Raw genomic sequence first — 16,935 nt, 5'->3', positions numbered from 1 at the left:
CGTTTCCTTTAAGAACAATAGATGCATCATCACCAAGAAAAATGATTATCAGTTGTATGCTGAATTTGTTGATCGTTTGTTTGTTTTGTATTATGATGATGTTGTGCAGGATGACACTTGTTGCATTGCAGGTTCTAACAAAAGTTTGCATGCAGAATGTATTCACGATTTTCACAGGAAATTTGGTCATTTGCATTTTGAGGCAGTATCTAAAATGCCTGCTTTGGTTGAAGGTATGACTATTAAACCCTGCAGGTACCACATGAAGTGCAAGGCATGCGCAGCAAACAAGGTGAAAATGGCTGCGAAAGGTAAGGTGTCTAGTAGGCAAGCTACAGAGCCATACCAAATTATTCATGCTGATTTGGTTGGTCCACTAGCGCCCTCTTTGGGTGGAAATAGGTACTTCATGGTTCTTATTGATGCATTTTCCAGGTATATTTATGTGTACAATCTCAAGCAGAAATCAGAGGCTTTTCCTAGGTTCAAGGAATTCTGTGCTTGGTTGGGAAATGTGCATGGTAAGAAGATTAAGATTCTTTTCACCGACCGGGGGGGAGAGTTCACTTCTCAGCAGTTTGAAGCTTTTCTGGCTGAGAAAGGAATTCAACATGATTTGTCTAGTCCTCGCTCGCCATGGCAGAATGGACTTGCGGAACGAGCAAATCAAACATTGCTTCAAGGGTTAAAACCTTGCTGCATGATGCAAATCTTCCAGAGAGTTATTGGGCCGAAGCTCTCTCATGTTTCACTTACAGTTATAATCGCAGGTTATCTTCAGCGATTGGTTGTACCCCCTATGAGAAGATGTTTGGCAAGAAGCCATACATCAAACACATGAAAATTTTTGGTTCTGACATGTGGGTTCACTCACCACAAAACTCCAAGTTAGACAAGCGTGGATTGCATGGTATCTTTCTAGGTTATCAGAAAGGGTCTTACAGAATAATGATGACTGACTCTAAGGAAATTAAGCTCACAAGAAGTGTTGAGTACAATGCCAAGTGGGGGGAGAATGTGGGAATTTTCCAATGTTATCCTGATGACAGTGATGAGACTGAGGATAGTCAAAAGCAACCGCAACAACCCACACCCACTGATGAAGGTTCTGATTCTGAGTCTGAAACTGAATCGAGTGATTCAGAGGATTTCAAGAGTGCGAAAGCCTCTATGCGACCCTCTGAAGGCTCTGATCAAGAATTGGAGGAACCATTGTTCACAATAGGTCGTTTTTCTCCTAAGAAGGAAGAGGAGAGTATTGAAGACCTAAGGCTAATTCGCAGGTCACAGAGAGCCACAAAAGGCAGACCTCCAAAGAGATTTGCTGATGAGTTTGCCAAGATAGCAGTAACAGCTGTTAAAAGCTCCAAGAAGGTTTTTGAACCTTCAAGTTTCCAAGAAATCCAGGATTTGGATTCAAAGGAAGCTGAGCCATGGTTAAATGCCATGAAGGCTGAGCTTGATTCCTTGGAAAGGAACAAAACATGGGAGCTAGTTCCAGTAGTTCCAGGAATGAAACTGCTTGGAAGCAAATGGGTCTTCAAAGCGAAGACTGATCAAAATGGCAAGATAGTCAGACACAAAGCCAGATTGGTAGCCAGAGGATTTGCTCAGGTACCAGGTGAAGACTATCACGAGACCTACTCACCCACAGTGAGGTATGAGAGCATTAGGCTTATGCTCAAGCTAGCTGCAGAGGAAAATCTACACATTAGTCACCATGATGTGAATACAGCTTTTCTGTACGGATCTCTAGGTGAATCACTTTATATGCTTCCACCTGATGGCGTACAGGTAAAACAAGGATTTGTTTGTGCTCTGAAAAAGTCAATTTATGGTCTCAAACAAAGTGCACGGTGTTGGCACACAAAACTCACTGAAGTATTGTTTTCTCTAGGTTTTAAGCAAGGGAAAGCTGATCCATGTGTATTTGTCAAAGAGGAGGGGCAAGAGAAACTGTATTGTTTGTTTTATGTTGATGATCTTTTATTCTTTTGGAAAGATGTCACAATGTACAATAACGCCCTAGCTCAACTGAAAGAGCACTTTGACATGAAAGATCTTGGTGAGGTAAACAACTACCTATCTCTGGAAATAGAGAGAGATCAAGATGGTAACATTCTAGTACACCAGTCACGGAAAATTGCTGATGTGTTAAGCAAACTAAACCTGATGGACGCTAACCCTGTGGACACACCGATGATAACAGGTTATCAGGTAGAAGACACTGAAGAAGCATTTTCTGACACTACACTGTACAGAAGTGTGCTAGGCAAGCTAAACTTCATTGCCAGATGTTCAAGACCAGACATTGCTGTAAGCTGTAATTTGCTAAGCAGACAAGTCAACAATCCTACTGTTAAGGATTGGAAAGCTCTGAAACGCATAGCGCGGTATTTGAAAGGCACTATGCATTACAGACTGAGATTTAACAATCAGAAGTCTGGTGGTCTTGAGATATTTGCAGATGCAAGTTTTGGAAGTGACACTACAGACAGGAAAAGTACGTCTGGAGTTTGCTATAAGTACAATCAGGGTCTATTTGATTGGTCATGCAAGAAGCAAACAACAGTTAGCTTAAGTACTTGTGAAGCTGAACTGAATGCACTGTCTTATTCACTTAAAGATTGTGAATGGTTGTTACAATTGTGCAAAGACATGAAAATTCCTGTCAAATGTCCAATCCAGGTTTACCAGGACAACAAAGCATGTTTGGCTTTGCTGAATTCTGAAGGTTGTAAGCAAAGCACGAAGCACTTGCAATTGAAGGTGCAACATGCTAGGGAACGTATTCAGAAGGGACTCGTAACGGTGTCCTATATGCCAGGTAATGAAATTCCTGCTGATGTATTGTCCAAGATTGTATCAAGGGATCAACACTGTACCTATGTGCAGAAGTTGGGTTTGTACTGATATTGTACGAACACGCTGCCCAGTGATGTTCACAGAAAGGGGGAGGATGTTGGTTTCTGCTTCCCTCACTGAGCAGCAGAAGTGCTTGGCACAAGACAGGTGTTTACATTCCACACAGTCTGTACTGTTGGAGGTTTTCCCACGGGAACGGGAGACTGGATGTGACGTATACTGGTTTCCTGTTTTTCCCTGCTCTTTGCAGTTTCAGTTAGTGATTCTCTCCGTGCCTTAGAGGAGAGATGACGCTTTCTCTGCTCTGGCAGAGGGAAGATGTTTTTCTGTAACTTACCAGCTTTGAACTGTAAATAAAGTAGTATAGAGCATGTTGGCTCATACTTCTCATCATTCCGCTGTGCACTGGACACTGCTTATCAACAACATCTAGATCTAGGAGGACTTTAACTAGACTGTGAGTGGATAATTCTGAACAACAAAACATTGTTCGGCAATAGAGCTCATCCTTTATATGTATAAGGTTTGAGGTTATCTCTCTGGCATATCCAGTTAAACATTTTCAGGCAACAGGTCTAGAGTCCTTGGCCCTAGACCTTTAAGAGCTGCTGCCTCTCACTGTATACTGTACTAGACTAGACAGGCCAAAGATCTGATACTCTGTAAGGAAGCTTCTAATGGGCTGGCCCAAAAATTCACCACATCTGAGCCAATCCCATTGAATAGCCTTGATGTACCCGTCCACTTTCTCTTGATTGACTGCTATGGTCCTATGCAATGCTGATTTGAACATGGGGAATGTTGGACTCCCGTTAAGCTCATACCCATCATTTGACAGAGTTGTAGAATGGAAATTAAACTATAAGTAGTTTATGGCCACTTCTAAAACTTTCTTCTTCACAAAAGTGGTGTCATGTTCTTCGTCTACACCAGGGTTCCCCAAACTTCAGTCTCTGACTGCTGTTCGACTACAGCACCCATCATCGCTAGCTAGCAGGACTAATGGTCAGGGAAGATGGGAATTGTAGTCCAAAACAGCTGGAGACCCAAGTTTGGGAAACTCTGGTCTACACCATTGAACTTGTCTATCGTTTTCTCTAATGGGCTTGTTTGTCTGCTTGACTGATCAGCTGATAATTTTAATGAGCAAAAGCTATTTTCTCTTCCTCTGCTGGCAAAGATGAGGCATATATACATAAAACAATACATTTTGCATCTTGCCAGCTAAGGAAAAGAAAAAAGTCTTTGCTCCTTATGAGACTTCTCTCTCTACTTGAAAGGTTTTCTCTCTACTTGATAGCTAAGCTAAATCAATGTCTTAATTAGAATGCTATTTTATTATTCTTTTTGATACCACAGACTTCGTGTGGTGATGCTAAATAAATCTAACTTTTATTTAACACTACCTTCTTGTTATTAGATCCCAGATGATTCCGCTGTTTTCAGGCTGTGATGACACCTCATTTCAGTGTGAGAATCTAGCCTAATTTATCACAGGAATCAGGAACCTGCGATCTTCCAGATCTGCAGGACTCAAACTCCCATTAGCCCCAGCCAACACAGGGATGATGGGAGTTATAGTCAAATTTCTGAGGGGTCAGTTTCCCACCCCTTTCTTATAACTAGAAATGCTTAAATATAAATAGAATTGTAAAGAAATTATTTTCTTATTTGAAAAAATAGCACAGCAATGTGAAAACTGTTAACAGGATTACATCCTTATAAATGCACAAACCTGAATTTCATTAATTTCATAGCCCTTTTTTGTACACTGATTTGACATTTCTAGTGTGATAAGGCATTGTTACATCCATACCTTAGTGGTTCTATGGAAAACACTGCCTAGATAGAGAAAGCAGAAGTGAAAATATAGTGTAAAAAAGAAATGGACAGAGTTCATGGTTGACCTAAGATATTTCACTTCCTGAGGTGGACAAGATTCTTCTCCTGTCCTGCCCATTTGATGCACAGAAATTAAGGAGACTGGAGGTGGCTAAATCTTACTTCAATGCTGGAACAAGGGAGGTGTTTATTGTGAGTTTCGACACCTCTTTTTATTGAAAAATAGCACTGATCATGACGGCAGTCTTAAACACACAGACTAGGGACTGAGAGCCATTGGACACAGTGGAATTTACATCTGAGTAAATATGCATAGGATTGCCCTTCATGAGACCAATGAATTAATTTCAATGGATAAGTTAAACAAATTTTCAAGTGTGAAACAGATTCATTATTTTGAACAAGAACCTGGGAGTAGAAACAATAATCTAAGAATTGGAAATAATAAAAAATGTGTTTCCCCCCAGAAATGTGTTGCCATGGTAGTTAATTTATTTGTATTTTCCCCAAGCCTTACCCCCTTTTCACTTTTGGCAATATATTATGCACTCTGCACTTCTTTCATAATGGCTTAAGTAATTACTTTCCCTGTGTTTTCATTGTTAAAATATCAAAGCATCATTTACAATACTCACTTGGAACACTAATTGTAAAAAGCATTTAGACCTTGGAAGAGAAATGGGTGCAGATTCACTTTAGAAGCCTAAACTGCCATGCAATTATCAGAAGCACAGAGAGGAGCTTTTAGCTTTCTATTTTTCTCTATTGCTGCTTTTTGGAAGGGGTACTCAAGAAGTTTGTGATTTATTTTTTCATGAAATTCAGTGAAAACATAAACAACAAACTTTAAAACGTGTGGGGTTTTTTTAAAAAAAACTGAGAACAATCTCGGATGTCCCCTCAAAAAAATGGCTTGTGTGAGGATCCAGATGTATAATATTTTAAATGTGCAAATAAATGCCTCTGAAGAACAAGGAACAAAATGGTAAGATGGGTAGATAATCCTCCTAATCGCTTACCTGAAATCCATAGCCCCAACAAACAGAACTTACTGCAAGAGATGTCCTTTCACAAAGGTAACTGTCATATCCATCGCTTCATCCACTTTTTGCCTCTTGCCCCACCCACCTACATACAGTCCCACTGGGCTTGCCCATCAGCTCCATCCCTGCTTCCTTTGTAATTAGTTGTTTCCTGTTCATTTGCATGTTGAGGGCATTCCTGAACTAGCCTCTACTTAGTTGCTGTGTGTGCTATGTAGGAAATGGGATAACCTATCAATTTTTGTCCTCTCTGTTTCCCGTTTTCCAAAACTTAAATTAAGCTCTCCAAGTTTATTCAGCAATTTGCAAATTTCTTTTTACAGGTCCTCTTAAAATTGCTGTGGCCAATTACTCCAAAGAAACACACAATCCTCTGCATCCCCCATTGACAAGATCTTGGGTGGTAAAGATGGGGGGGAATTCTTTTGGAGAACATATAACAGCTGGAATAGACATACTGGGCTAGATAATGTTCTGACCTGGTGTGAGGCAGTTCCATATGTTTACATTTCAGGTGGATATGGCACAACAAGGGTGAAGAACCATTTTTAGCCCACAGGCTGAATTCCTATGTGGAGAATCTCCCAAGTGTCACATGGGTATGGGTCAGAGCTAAAAGTGGGTGGAACAATGAGTGCAAACATTACCTTTGTAGGATACTTCCTACAGACACCCCTCTATCCAGGCAAGCAGGGGGCATTCTGAGAGTTGAAGGACACATTCATTTCTGCTAGGCAAAAGCATTCGGAGTGCAAAGCAGCGCCAGTTAGAGGGTGGGTGCTGCAGAGAGATCCAAAGGTGTGAGAAGCATGGAAGACTTCATTTGGCCCTTGGGTCTGAAGATCCCCAACCCTGTGGCAGAAAATGATTTGAAGTTGCTTCTTGTAGTTCCCTCTCTAGCTCAAGCCAGGAGGCTGCATATTATTGCAGTGGTGACGGGGCAGAACAAACAGGTAGCAAATGAATATATGCAAGCACACAGGAACATGCAAGGGTAAAAGATTAAATGGTAATTGTAATACTGTAGCAATGAGAACATGTCACTTGCTAGCATCACAGGGAGAGCATACACCAGGGCTGTATCCAACTTTTGCACCTATTCACTGCCAGACCAATATTTTAAGGGCAGCATGCCAGCTTTAATTTTTCATTATGGTAATGTCTACTAATTGTCCCATATCCCATTTGCAAAGTTAATGCAAGAGTTGGAACGCAGCAGAGTCTTTGCTATTTTTAGGTTGTGGATTACGTAATTTCATTGCAATATCGCTAAGTGCAATTTGGTAGCAGTTAGCATCCTTGACACTTCACAGGGGTTTACACAGAGATGAATCACTTATCGATCTGTCAGAGGTTCTGTGGAAAAGTGAATCATCTAATAGGAACCCCAAATTCTGTTGTCAAGGAAATCCTTTTGAAGCTTAAAGGGACTTTTGAGATCACATGTTTGGTAGGAGTGCTGGGAAAATAGGGAAGTGAAAATTTCCTGAGATTCTGCAGGAGATGAGTTGTGAAGGGCAGTTGCACTCCTGTTGTCTTTTAAACACCAGTCTTCCTTTGGAACACAATAGGGAAATTTAGATTATTCAGGCAGATAAAAGAGAGGGGGGAACTTCATTTTTAATGGATTTTTTAAAAAAGCAAACAGAGTTAAATACTATCCAACCACCACCACCACCAACCCCAGATAAAGGAAGTTAAGTTTAACAGCAATTCCCTTCAATCAATATATTGTGATGGTACCATAATTCTTTATTCAGTAGATTCAAGAAATGGCAGAAAGGCAAATCAGGTATTAACACTTTTTTCATTCTTTGTTTCACCTGTCTGACAAGTGAGTTTGTGCCTTATCTCTCAAACCTTCTTGTCCACACACACTGTACAAGGCCTGATGCTTTGATTTGAAAGCCTGTGTTATTTTTAACTGCTAAAAGCAGAAGCAAAATAAATAAATAATAATAATTTTCATACTTTAGTGGGCTGAGTAATTGTTATCCAAAATGTGTAAGAGAAGTGATTCAGGATATTTTTCTACAGCGCAATGGAAAGCTTTGTCACATTTGGATAGTAGTGCTATGAGTTTGTGTGTGTGGCGGTGGGCAGGCTGTATGCCTGAACTGCCTTCTAATTCCTGGATCCAGCACAGATTCCATCCTGGGAATAACCAGGTTAGTTTCCTGGTAATGGCCCATTGGCCGTTAAGATAACAAAGGAAGTGGATTGGCTCCAGAGAGCAACTGGTGGCCCCCCCTCCCTCAACTCCCTGGTAGTCAGAAAGACAAAGGCCAGAGTTGAGAGAGGCAGAAGCTGGAAGCAAAGCTGCAATCTGGGCAGCTGAGAGACAGAGCCATGCCTGATTTCTGCTGGAATCAAAGGCTGTGGCTATGAGAGAAGCAAGACCCTCTTGCTGCTGTGAACCCCTCCAGCATAGGCTTAGGTTGTAAGTAAACCATATCTCACAAACACACCACAATCTCCACTGGCTTCATTCCATTGGAAACACAAACCCTGGGTTAAAGTGCCTAGAACTCCTGGAATCTTGCACTGCTCAGAGATTAGGGTGGCATCCAACAGTATCAATATATTTTCCAGAAGCTTGAACTACAGAACAATCACACCAAGCACCAGTCCATCCCAGTCACAAGGTGCAAAATGGGGAGCAGGGACAAGCTTCTACCTGTGAATGCATTCAGAAGATATGGGGCTGCTTCTTTATTGTTAACAAAGCTTGGCACGATAGGAAAGTGTGCTTCTGAGCATCTGCAAAGTGCCCTTTAGTACTGGGTAAGCGCAGCACAACCTCTGGGACTGGAGTCAGTAACACTGAGGGGATAGAGAGCAGAAATCTCTTTGAGCCCCAGGACCTTTTCTTCTGGAATCTCAGCCCCAGCAGCAGAGAGAGCTTCCTTGCTCCATTAGACTTGACATCAGGAATAACTTTCTGACAGTAGTAGCTGTTCCAACAGTGCAGTGGACTCCCTTGGGAGGTTCTGGACTCTCCTTCCTTGGAGGTTTTGAAGCAGAGGTTGCATGGCCATCTGTCTTGGATACTTTCGCTGAGAATCCTGCATTGCAGGGGGTTGGACTAGATGGCCCTTGAGGGTCCCTTGCCACTCTCTAGTTCTATTATCCTTCTGTCCACCCCAAGTGCCCGTGTCTCTCTGGTCTGGAAACGGCAGTCAAGGAAGTAAGGGGACACCAGAAGCCCGTCGGGGCCCCGCCAACGCCACGCAACGCCGCTCGGGGCAGGAGGAAAACAAGAGCACGTTTACGGGCAAGAGGCAAGCCACGCCCCCGGCTGCCCTCAGCCAATCGGGAACGAGGGAGAGCCGAGGGAGAGCCAGTGGGACGCCGAGAGAGGGCAGGCTAAGTAAACAAGCAGCCGGTACCCAGAGAGGCCCCGCCTCCTCTCTCTCTCTCTGTCTCTCGTGCTTCTTTCTTTTAGGTGCTGCTTCCAGTAGATCTTGCCCCAGCCGCGACGCCTCGCTCTCAGGCTGCTGGATCTCCTTCTCTCTCTCCTTTTTTTGCGGTTTGTTTTGTGTGTGCTTCTCCTCCTGCTGCTGATCTTTTCTCCTGCGCTGGTTGCAGCCTCCGGGGGCACATGGCATGCCTGATGGCCGCTTTCTCAGTGGGCACCGCTTTGGTAAGTTGGGCGCCCCTTCGCTCCCGTAGGAGTGGGACAAGCACAGCTGCGCAGAGCGATCTTGACCCTGCGCCCCTTCCCTGGCCATGACAGGACCCTTGACTTGCTTGCATATACCATCTGTTCTGAATGACCCACGGACAAGACGGCGAGAGGGAGAGTCCTGGGTGGGCATTTGTGTGTGTGTGTGAAGGCAAGGAGGTGGAATCGGAGAACCTGAGCTTAGTATGCGACTTTGAAAGGACAGCACCCCCCCCCCCCAAATCCTCCACACTTGAACTGTTACAGTATGTCTGTCTTTGACGTCGCTCTCGCCTTGTCCTCTTTGGGGGCTGGTGGCTTGCTCTGTGTGTTGTTGTGTGTTGTGTTGAAAACAAACGATACCGGGGCCAAGAGCAACCCATTATCTAGATCAAACGTAGCCCAGCTGTTGGCCGGCTCCTCCTAAGCAGAAACGCTTAAAGAGCGAAGGAGATAATACCAAGCGGGTCAAAAGCGACGAGTTAATTCATTACAGCTAGAGCGGAGGGGGCGGGGGGACGAGGAGGAGGAGGAGGAGGAGGGACACTTCTGCAAAAGTGACCCAGAGCCGGCGCTAAAGCTGGGTCAGTGGTTGCCTCTTTTAATCGGAGCTTTGCTGGGGTGGATCAACCCTCGCTTTAATTAGTTGCGTGTTGATCCACCGAATGGGAAGGAAAAGGGGACCCGGAGTTTGGTTTCTCAGGAATTAATCAATCTTGATTGGCAGCCTCAGCATTTCCTTTGCTTTGGTAAGGAATCTCTCTGTTGTTTTATTGCTTTCCGTTTCGAATGGATGCCTCTGGTGGGGTTTATTTCTATATTTATAGACAGCTGACCTGCAGAGGTTGTTTTTCGTATAGCGTGGCAACTTACTTGTATGCATCTTTCCCCGCAAGCTTCAGTGACAATTTCTCTTCCCTTTGGGGGCTGTTAGTTGCTGTGGCTTCAATGTTGTCATTTTGCAGGTACAGGCTGGTTAGAACTGCGGGGTTTATTTTGTTTTTGTCATGTACATCATTCTGGATTTGAAGTCATCTGGGTTTGACCGAAAGTTACCTCTCTGCCTCGAGCTTATAAAAAAAGATGGAGCTGGAGGAGGGGAGGGGGGAAGTGAGATGGGTTTTCTGAGCATGCTCAGACTTTTCGCGACTGCATCCTATGATTTGGAAACAGATTAACTGAGGCACAGATAACCTTTCCAGCTCATTATATAATGGATTTTGTGTAAACTTGGAGCCTAATAGTGGGTTTTCTCAAAAGTAAGTTTCATGGGTGAAGGATGCAAATTGTCCCCCCACCCCCACGGTCAGTGTCCTTCTTTTTTTGCAAGGGAACGCAACAAATTTATTTCTCAGCTCCTGGTTGTGTAACATGATGTAATTAAAAATCTTCAAAAGTGAAATGGGAATGTAGAACCCCACAGGAAAAGGATGCAGCTTTACAGCAGAGGAAATAGGTTACATAAACTGGATTTCAGAACCTAAGTCTGCTGCAAGGCATCAGTACTAGACATACATTATTTGCAATTTGTTGTAAATATTAATTGTTATAAAATATTAAGTGACTTGGCTCATTCAGAAAGAGAAGCATATCTGAGATTTAGGTATTTGTTTTCCTCTATGCCTTTCCACTCTCCACCAAATTATAAACCTCTTGACTTAACTAGGACAGTCTTGAATCTTACCAGGATAAGATCAACTATTATTTCAAATCATGTGATGCCATTTCTCATCTTACCAAATTCCAAAAAAGTTGGCAGTGGTGGGAAGATGTCTGCTCACAGGAAATAATCCCCACAGGAAGAATCCCTGAGTCAACGTCATCATCTGACATTTTTAAATCTCAGGTCTGGTGTTTATCTTGCCTATTGGGAGACCTCGGGTCTCAAATTTTGGTGGTGCCCTTCCATTCTACATCATAGTTGCATTACCCCCCAAAGCTCAAGACCCTGTGTGACTGAACCACTTGCGCTCCCCTAAATCTGCCTCTGTCTTGGCCCCCATGCATATCTTTTTGTACCACAATGCCTGATGAACATGTAAACAAGAGAAAATATCAAAAGTGTCTTGAGTGTGTAAATTCTCAATACTTTTAAAGCAAGTCTCTTGAAATCAGTTCAGGGCTTGGACCATGAGGGTGAATGGAGCCCTATCCAGCTAACCTCAGCCAGCACCCCATCTGCCTGCTTTCTTACATACATCCAGTCCAGGGGATAGTACAAGCTGTTTGCTTCCTCCTCCTTAGTCTCAGTGTTGCCATTGTGGATCATAGTAGAGAGGAGGATGGGAAAAAACGATAATCAGGTGTCTCTGTGTCATCCTCTCTGGCTCCTCGTCTTCTGCACTACCAGTTCCAGTGGTCATCACTCACCATCTCTTGAAGCTACACCATGCGGAGTATTCAATCACTATGGCACCCAATTTTTTGCATCGTTCTGCAAAGTCCATGCCTTTTAAAGCCAATTGCAAGAGCAGCACTAGGTGGATTTCCTTACCAGATCTACTACCTTTGCCTCACCAGCTGGCACTGTGTGCTTTACTTGTTAATGTTTGTCCACACGGATGTAGCACAGGAATCCCCTGGGCTGTTTGGGAAGAGGAAGAACATGTTGTGTGAGCCACGTCTTATAGCATAGCTTCTCGGGGGCAGGGGAGTGGTTAATGTAGTCATCGTTGGGTTGCCCTAGTCAAATATTGGAGTGTGAACATTTCTCCCTATATGCTGTTTTATCATGCCATTGTGCAGATCAGCCTTTTCAAGCCTGGTGCCTTCTAGATGTTTTGGACTACAACTCCCATGAGCCCCAGCCAGCATGTGCTGATAGGAGTTGTAGTTCAAAACATCTGGAGGGCAGAAGGTTGGTGAAGGCTGGTGAAGATGTAACATGAACAGAGCTGAACCACCTTCTTCTTTGACATTACAGTGGGAACAAATGACTAGCAGATGCATTTTCCTGTGTGGAAACTATTTTCTCCCTTCTTGTATTCCAGAATGCCAGCAATTCTGCATCTGCTATGCCTGAACCAAAGTCTGTATGCGTTTCAGTAGATGAAGTGGTCTCCAATGGAACCGACACCCAAGAAGTCCACCTACTCAATTGCCATTTAAAAAAGGTGGACAATGCATTGACAGAAGCCCATCGCTTCTCCTACCTTCCGCGGAGACCGGCTGTGAACATTGAGTTTAAAGAACTCTCTTACTCGATCCAAGAAGGACCATGGTGGAGGAAGAAGGGTAAGTCTGTGAGAAAATTTCCTGTTCTGTTCTTGTTGGAAGGGAAGCAAATGTTCTCATCCTGACATGGCTCTGAAGGGGAACAGTGGAAATTAGATGATAGCAAAGGCAGTCAGTGATATGTCCTGAAGTTAAAGATTTCTATTTTTGTCTTGCTGAGGCATTGTGATAATCTTCTGCTGTAGTCATGCTTGCTTGCTTTCTTGTTTGTCTACATGGACTTAATGTATACTAAATATAAATGATTTTTTAAAAAGGACTAATGGGCAAGTTGTGCCCCTCTTCTTGGTTGTCACTATGACAACCACTGCCCCCAGTGTCTTGCTGAATATTGGGTTCAGTTTCTAGAGGAGCTAAGTTCATTGTCCACCTTTGGTGATGAATCTTGCCAAGAGAGAAGACATTATGCATTGGATTCCTTTGGTTAGTTGTGAAAGTGTGCTTGAAGAAGGAGAAACAAGAAGGCAAAGCTCAATCAGGTGGCTCAATAAATTGGGATGGATCCTTTGATAAAGGATGGATTGAATTTAGATAGTCACCACTTCCAAATAAGTCCTTGTTCATAGAATTGTAGAGTTGGAAGGGATCCAAGGGTCATCTAGTCCAACCCCCTGCAATGCAGGAATTTCAGCTAAAGCATCCATGACAGATGGCCATCTAACCTTTGGTCAAAAACTTCCAAGGAAGGAGGTGCCTTAGCAGAGCCTGCCCTATCATCATCATCACCACCATCACATTTATTTATACTTCACTAGGAAGTTCCATGGTGGGTTACAACAATTTACAATGCAGTATTTAAAACAGTTAAAACCAAAATACAATTTTAGGAACAGGGTGGCTACTGAACAGAAACGTCACCAAAAGTTGTATTGAGTAGGTGGCCAGAGCCAGGTGGGCAATTTAGGGGCTGCCCTGGAGAATGCTCCCTCCCAGGTCACTTCCATGAACTTCTGAGGACAGCAGAACTACTCAGAGATTCCCTGCTCTGCTGCTCTTAACACCCAATAGGTTCTGTAGGAAAGGAGGCAGCCTCTCAGAAATTTGGGGCCCAAGTCACTTTAGGGCTTTAAACACTAGTGTGAGCATCTTTTAATTGAAACAAACTGGCAGCCACTGTAGCTGTTTTATATGAGTGCTATATAACCCCGCGGTTATATGAGTGCTAAAGGCAACCCCAGCTAATAATCTGGCCATTGCATTTTTGACCAGTTGAAGTTTCTGAGTCAACAAGGGCAACTTCATGTGTTGAGCACATTGCAATGATCAAAACTGGAAGTTGACAGAGCATGAAGGTACCATGGCACATTAGTACACATTAGGCAGAGACAGCTGTCTTAGGCACCAGAAGCTCAGGGCAGCAAGTGATGGTGAGATGTTGGAGGTATTGAAGCTGGCCAAGCCAACTGTTTGCCTTCATGTGTGTTGGAGGGTGCTATCTCTTCGTGAGTGATTCATCTGTCAGTCCAGTTGGCAGGGGAAGGGGGGTGCCATCTTGCTTGTTTTGCACAGCAAAATGCCTTACTGAGCTGTAGTAAGTAACAATGTGAAATGTGTGATCTTGTTTTAAAGGAATTAATATGCATCTTAGATAGCATAACACTCCTTGGCCTTCAGAGAGACTGTAGTGTGTGTTTCTATGCCGAAACTGCTTACTCCTGAATAAATCTAATGAAGTCAAGGGCAAACATTGGTTCTCTTGGTTGTCTTCAGTGTGCTGATTCCCTTCAAAGCCTATGGGTTCAGCATGTGCAATAGGTGCTCATGTCTCCAAATTCAAGCCAAACATGTCAAACATGAGACTTGGATCAAATGAGACTCCTGTGTTTGTTTCAAGTTCCTTTCTCAATAAAAGAATCAAGAAAACCTAAACATTACAGGGTTTACATAGTTCTTGATCTGTGTGGATGGATTTATTGCTCCATAGCAGTCCCTTATTAGCAGCAGGATGCAGTGCAAAATGAACCACAATGGTCTGACTCTGTATAAGGCAGCTTTCTATGTTCCTAAGCTCATTTCATGTGCTTTTACTGGTAGAGGACCATTCTTTATTACATTTTAAACACTGTCATCAGAAAAACTCTAATAAATCTGATTCATAATTTTGGGGGGATATTCTATTTTATTGTATCTTTTTATATCTAAAATGGATAGTGTTCATATCTGCTGAAATGATAAAATTGGGGGCAACTTGTACTTAAAGGTGAGGGGAAACAAAGGCTCACAGATGAGTATGATAAATAAAACAGCTGTCTCCCAACCAGAAACGGGTCTCGTGAACCAGGAGGAAAGAAAGAAATAGTATCTGGGCCCAACTGTGAATGACTGAGTGCTACTACTAGTTATATAACCTAACTGAATGTGTTTATTGCTGTGACAAACAAACAGACCCCAGAAATGTAAAGTTGTAAGTCATAAGGCTTAGCTGTGCTATTTCAGAAATAAAATATAAACATTTTGCTCATTACTTGCCATGTTTCTTTGAATGGAATGAGCTATGATCTGCATTAGGGCCTGATAACCTATAGAAATGTTACATTTGTCTATAACTGCTGCACTTTAAGTATTGTTTAAATATCATCTAATAATGTCACATTTGTGAAGATTTGTTTTAAGAAGAAGGTTGTTGCAGTCTATAAAATAGCCCAAACCCCCAATAAACTAGTAATGTCTTCTTAATTTGGGGACTTTGCAGTTCTATGGAGGTGTCTGATAAAGCTTCTAGCGAAAGATCAACAGGACTTGTAATCGGTCTTTAACACCCGGAAGGCACTCAGGGACAGGGAGTTCTTATCAAAGTTGCCAAGAGCACTTTTTTTCTTTTCTTACTATGACCAAGTTTATGAAGAAAACTTTTTCAGACTATTGGAAAAAACCAGTGTTGATTGTTAAAAAGTCTTTTTGTGCTGATTGTGACTTTTCCTTTCTTCAGTCTATGCAAAACTAAAATCCCATCAGAAGATCAGTTCTGGCTTGGGGTAATACTGACTCAAAACACTCCCTTAATTAGAGCATGGACAGAGGAGCATTTTCTGCTTGATCCATAACCTAGAACCTGTAACAATGGATATAATAGTTTGGGCCCAGATCCAGGGTGCTCCCTCTGCATACAACAAAGATGGAGGAGCACTGTCCCATTTGTTCCATAATTCAAGATCTGTAGTAAGTTACATGGCTTCTAACAACATTGACTTGTGTGCTAGTATTTTGTCAACACAGAATGAAAAATGCTGTCAGTCAGAATGATAACATTTGGCAGATACCATTATGGTTTTCTGCAAGCACCAACAGCAGAATAAATCAAGTATACACTTAGTTTGAAGTCTTGTTTTCTTCAAGTGACGTGTGTCCTCCATGAAAGGACTAGAGGACGTATGTGGGATTCCCAGCAGCAAATACTTCCGAAGAGAAAATTACCCAAGAGAGAAATGCAGCTCTTGAGGCTGGTGTCACATGTTTTAATGAAGTAATTACAGCTCCACATGGGATTGTCTTCTATTGTCTAAACTGGCATGACTGCATGTTGCCAATTGTGTTACCTTTGACTTGATCTATTTTAGATGTGTAATTACCAATGTTTGTTTGAATGTGCACAGAAAATTCTGCCCTTGATTCACCAACTGCTACTTTGTGGGAAAATAAACGTAGCAATTCTTCTGGTTTGTTTTAAGTACTGTTCCCTGCTCCCTTTCCCACACACAGCTAGTTAAGAGAAACTCAGCATGCTGGATGAATTGTTTAGTGAGTCCAGACCCTCCAAGTGTCCCTATTTTCCAGGGATGTCCCTGATTTAGTGAGGCCGTCCTGGTTTTTCATTTGATCCTGGATCATCCCTCTTTTACTTTGGATGTCCCTGTTTTCTTTGGAGAAATGTTGGAGCCCTACCCATTGCCACCCCATCACCGCACTTACCTGACCTGGGGGTTCTGGTTCGTGGGCTCTACTAGTCAAAACAGGAACATCAGTGATCGCCCTCTCACACCAGAAACAAACCAGGACTGCTCCAAGAATACACACTGGCGAGCCACTCCCTTACCCGCTTGTGATTGGCCAAGTGGATAGCCAGCTGATCAGGGGGTTTTTAAAAACAAAATTGATTCCCCCCTTCACTTCTCACTTCCTTCTGTGGCCCCCTAGCCGCAAGCTGTTGCCCTCCCATTAATGCAATTTTCACCTGTCACCCCTTAGAATATCTTGGGGGCCCCCGGTTGGAAAACACTGCTCTAAACTACTTCAAATATGAAACTAGATACCCAAATGAATATTTAATGTCCAAGCTTCACGTTTTGA

The 16,935-nt window shown here is 42.8% G+C and overlaps 1 protein-coding gene across 2 annotated transcripts in view; it reads left to right on the top strand.

The window, feature by feature from the left end:
* The first annotated feature begins 9,178 nt into the window (after positions 1-9,178).
* The window catches only part of ABCG1 (ATP binding cassette subfamily G member 1), a 47,136-nt gene continuing 39,379 nt past the window's right edge, over positions 9,179-16,935 (top strand). Inside the window, exons 1-2 of one of the 2 annotated variants that reach the window (XM_081908916.1) lie at positions 9,179-9,393; positions 12,405-12,648. In XM_081908916.1, coding sequence (XP_081765042.1) covers positions 9,352-9,393; positions 12,405-12,648 — 286 coding nt within the window. In that variant the 5' untranslated portion in view covers positions 9,179-9,351. Of the gene's footprint in view, positions 9,394-9,937; positions 10,164-12,404; positions 12,649-16,935 lie in introns of those variants that run through there. The other variant, XM_081908917.1, reaches the window with a different exon arrangement.

Source organism: Podarcis melisellensis (assembly GCF_964234715.1).
Source record: "Podarcis melisellensis genome assembly, chromosome: 4".
In the NCBI taxonomy this organism is placed as follows: Eukaryota; Metazoa; Chordata; class Lepidosauria; order Squamata; family Lacertidae; genus Podarcis; species Podarcis melisellensis.
Note: the sequence above shows the minus strand (reverse complement) of the source record. Positions and strands in the feature narration are given on the sequence as shown.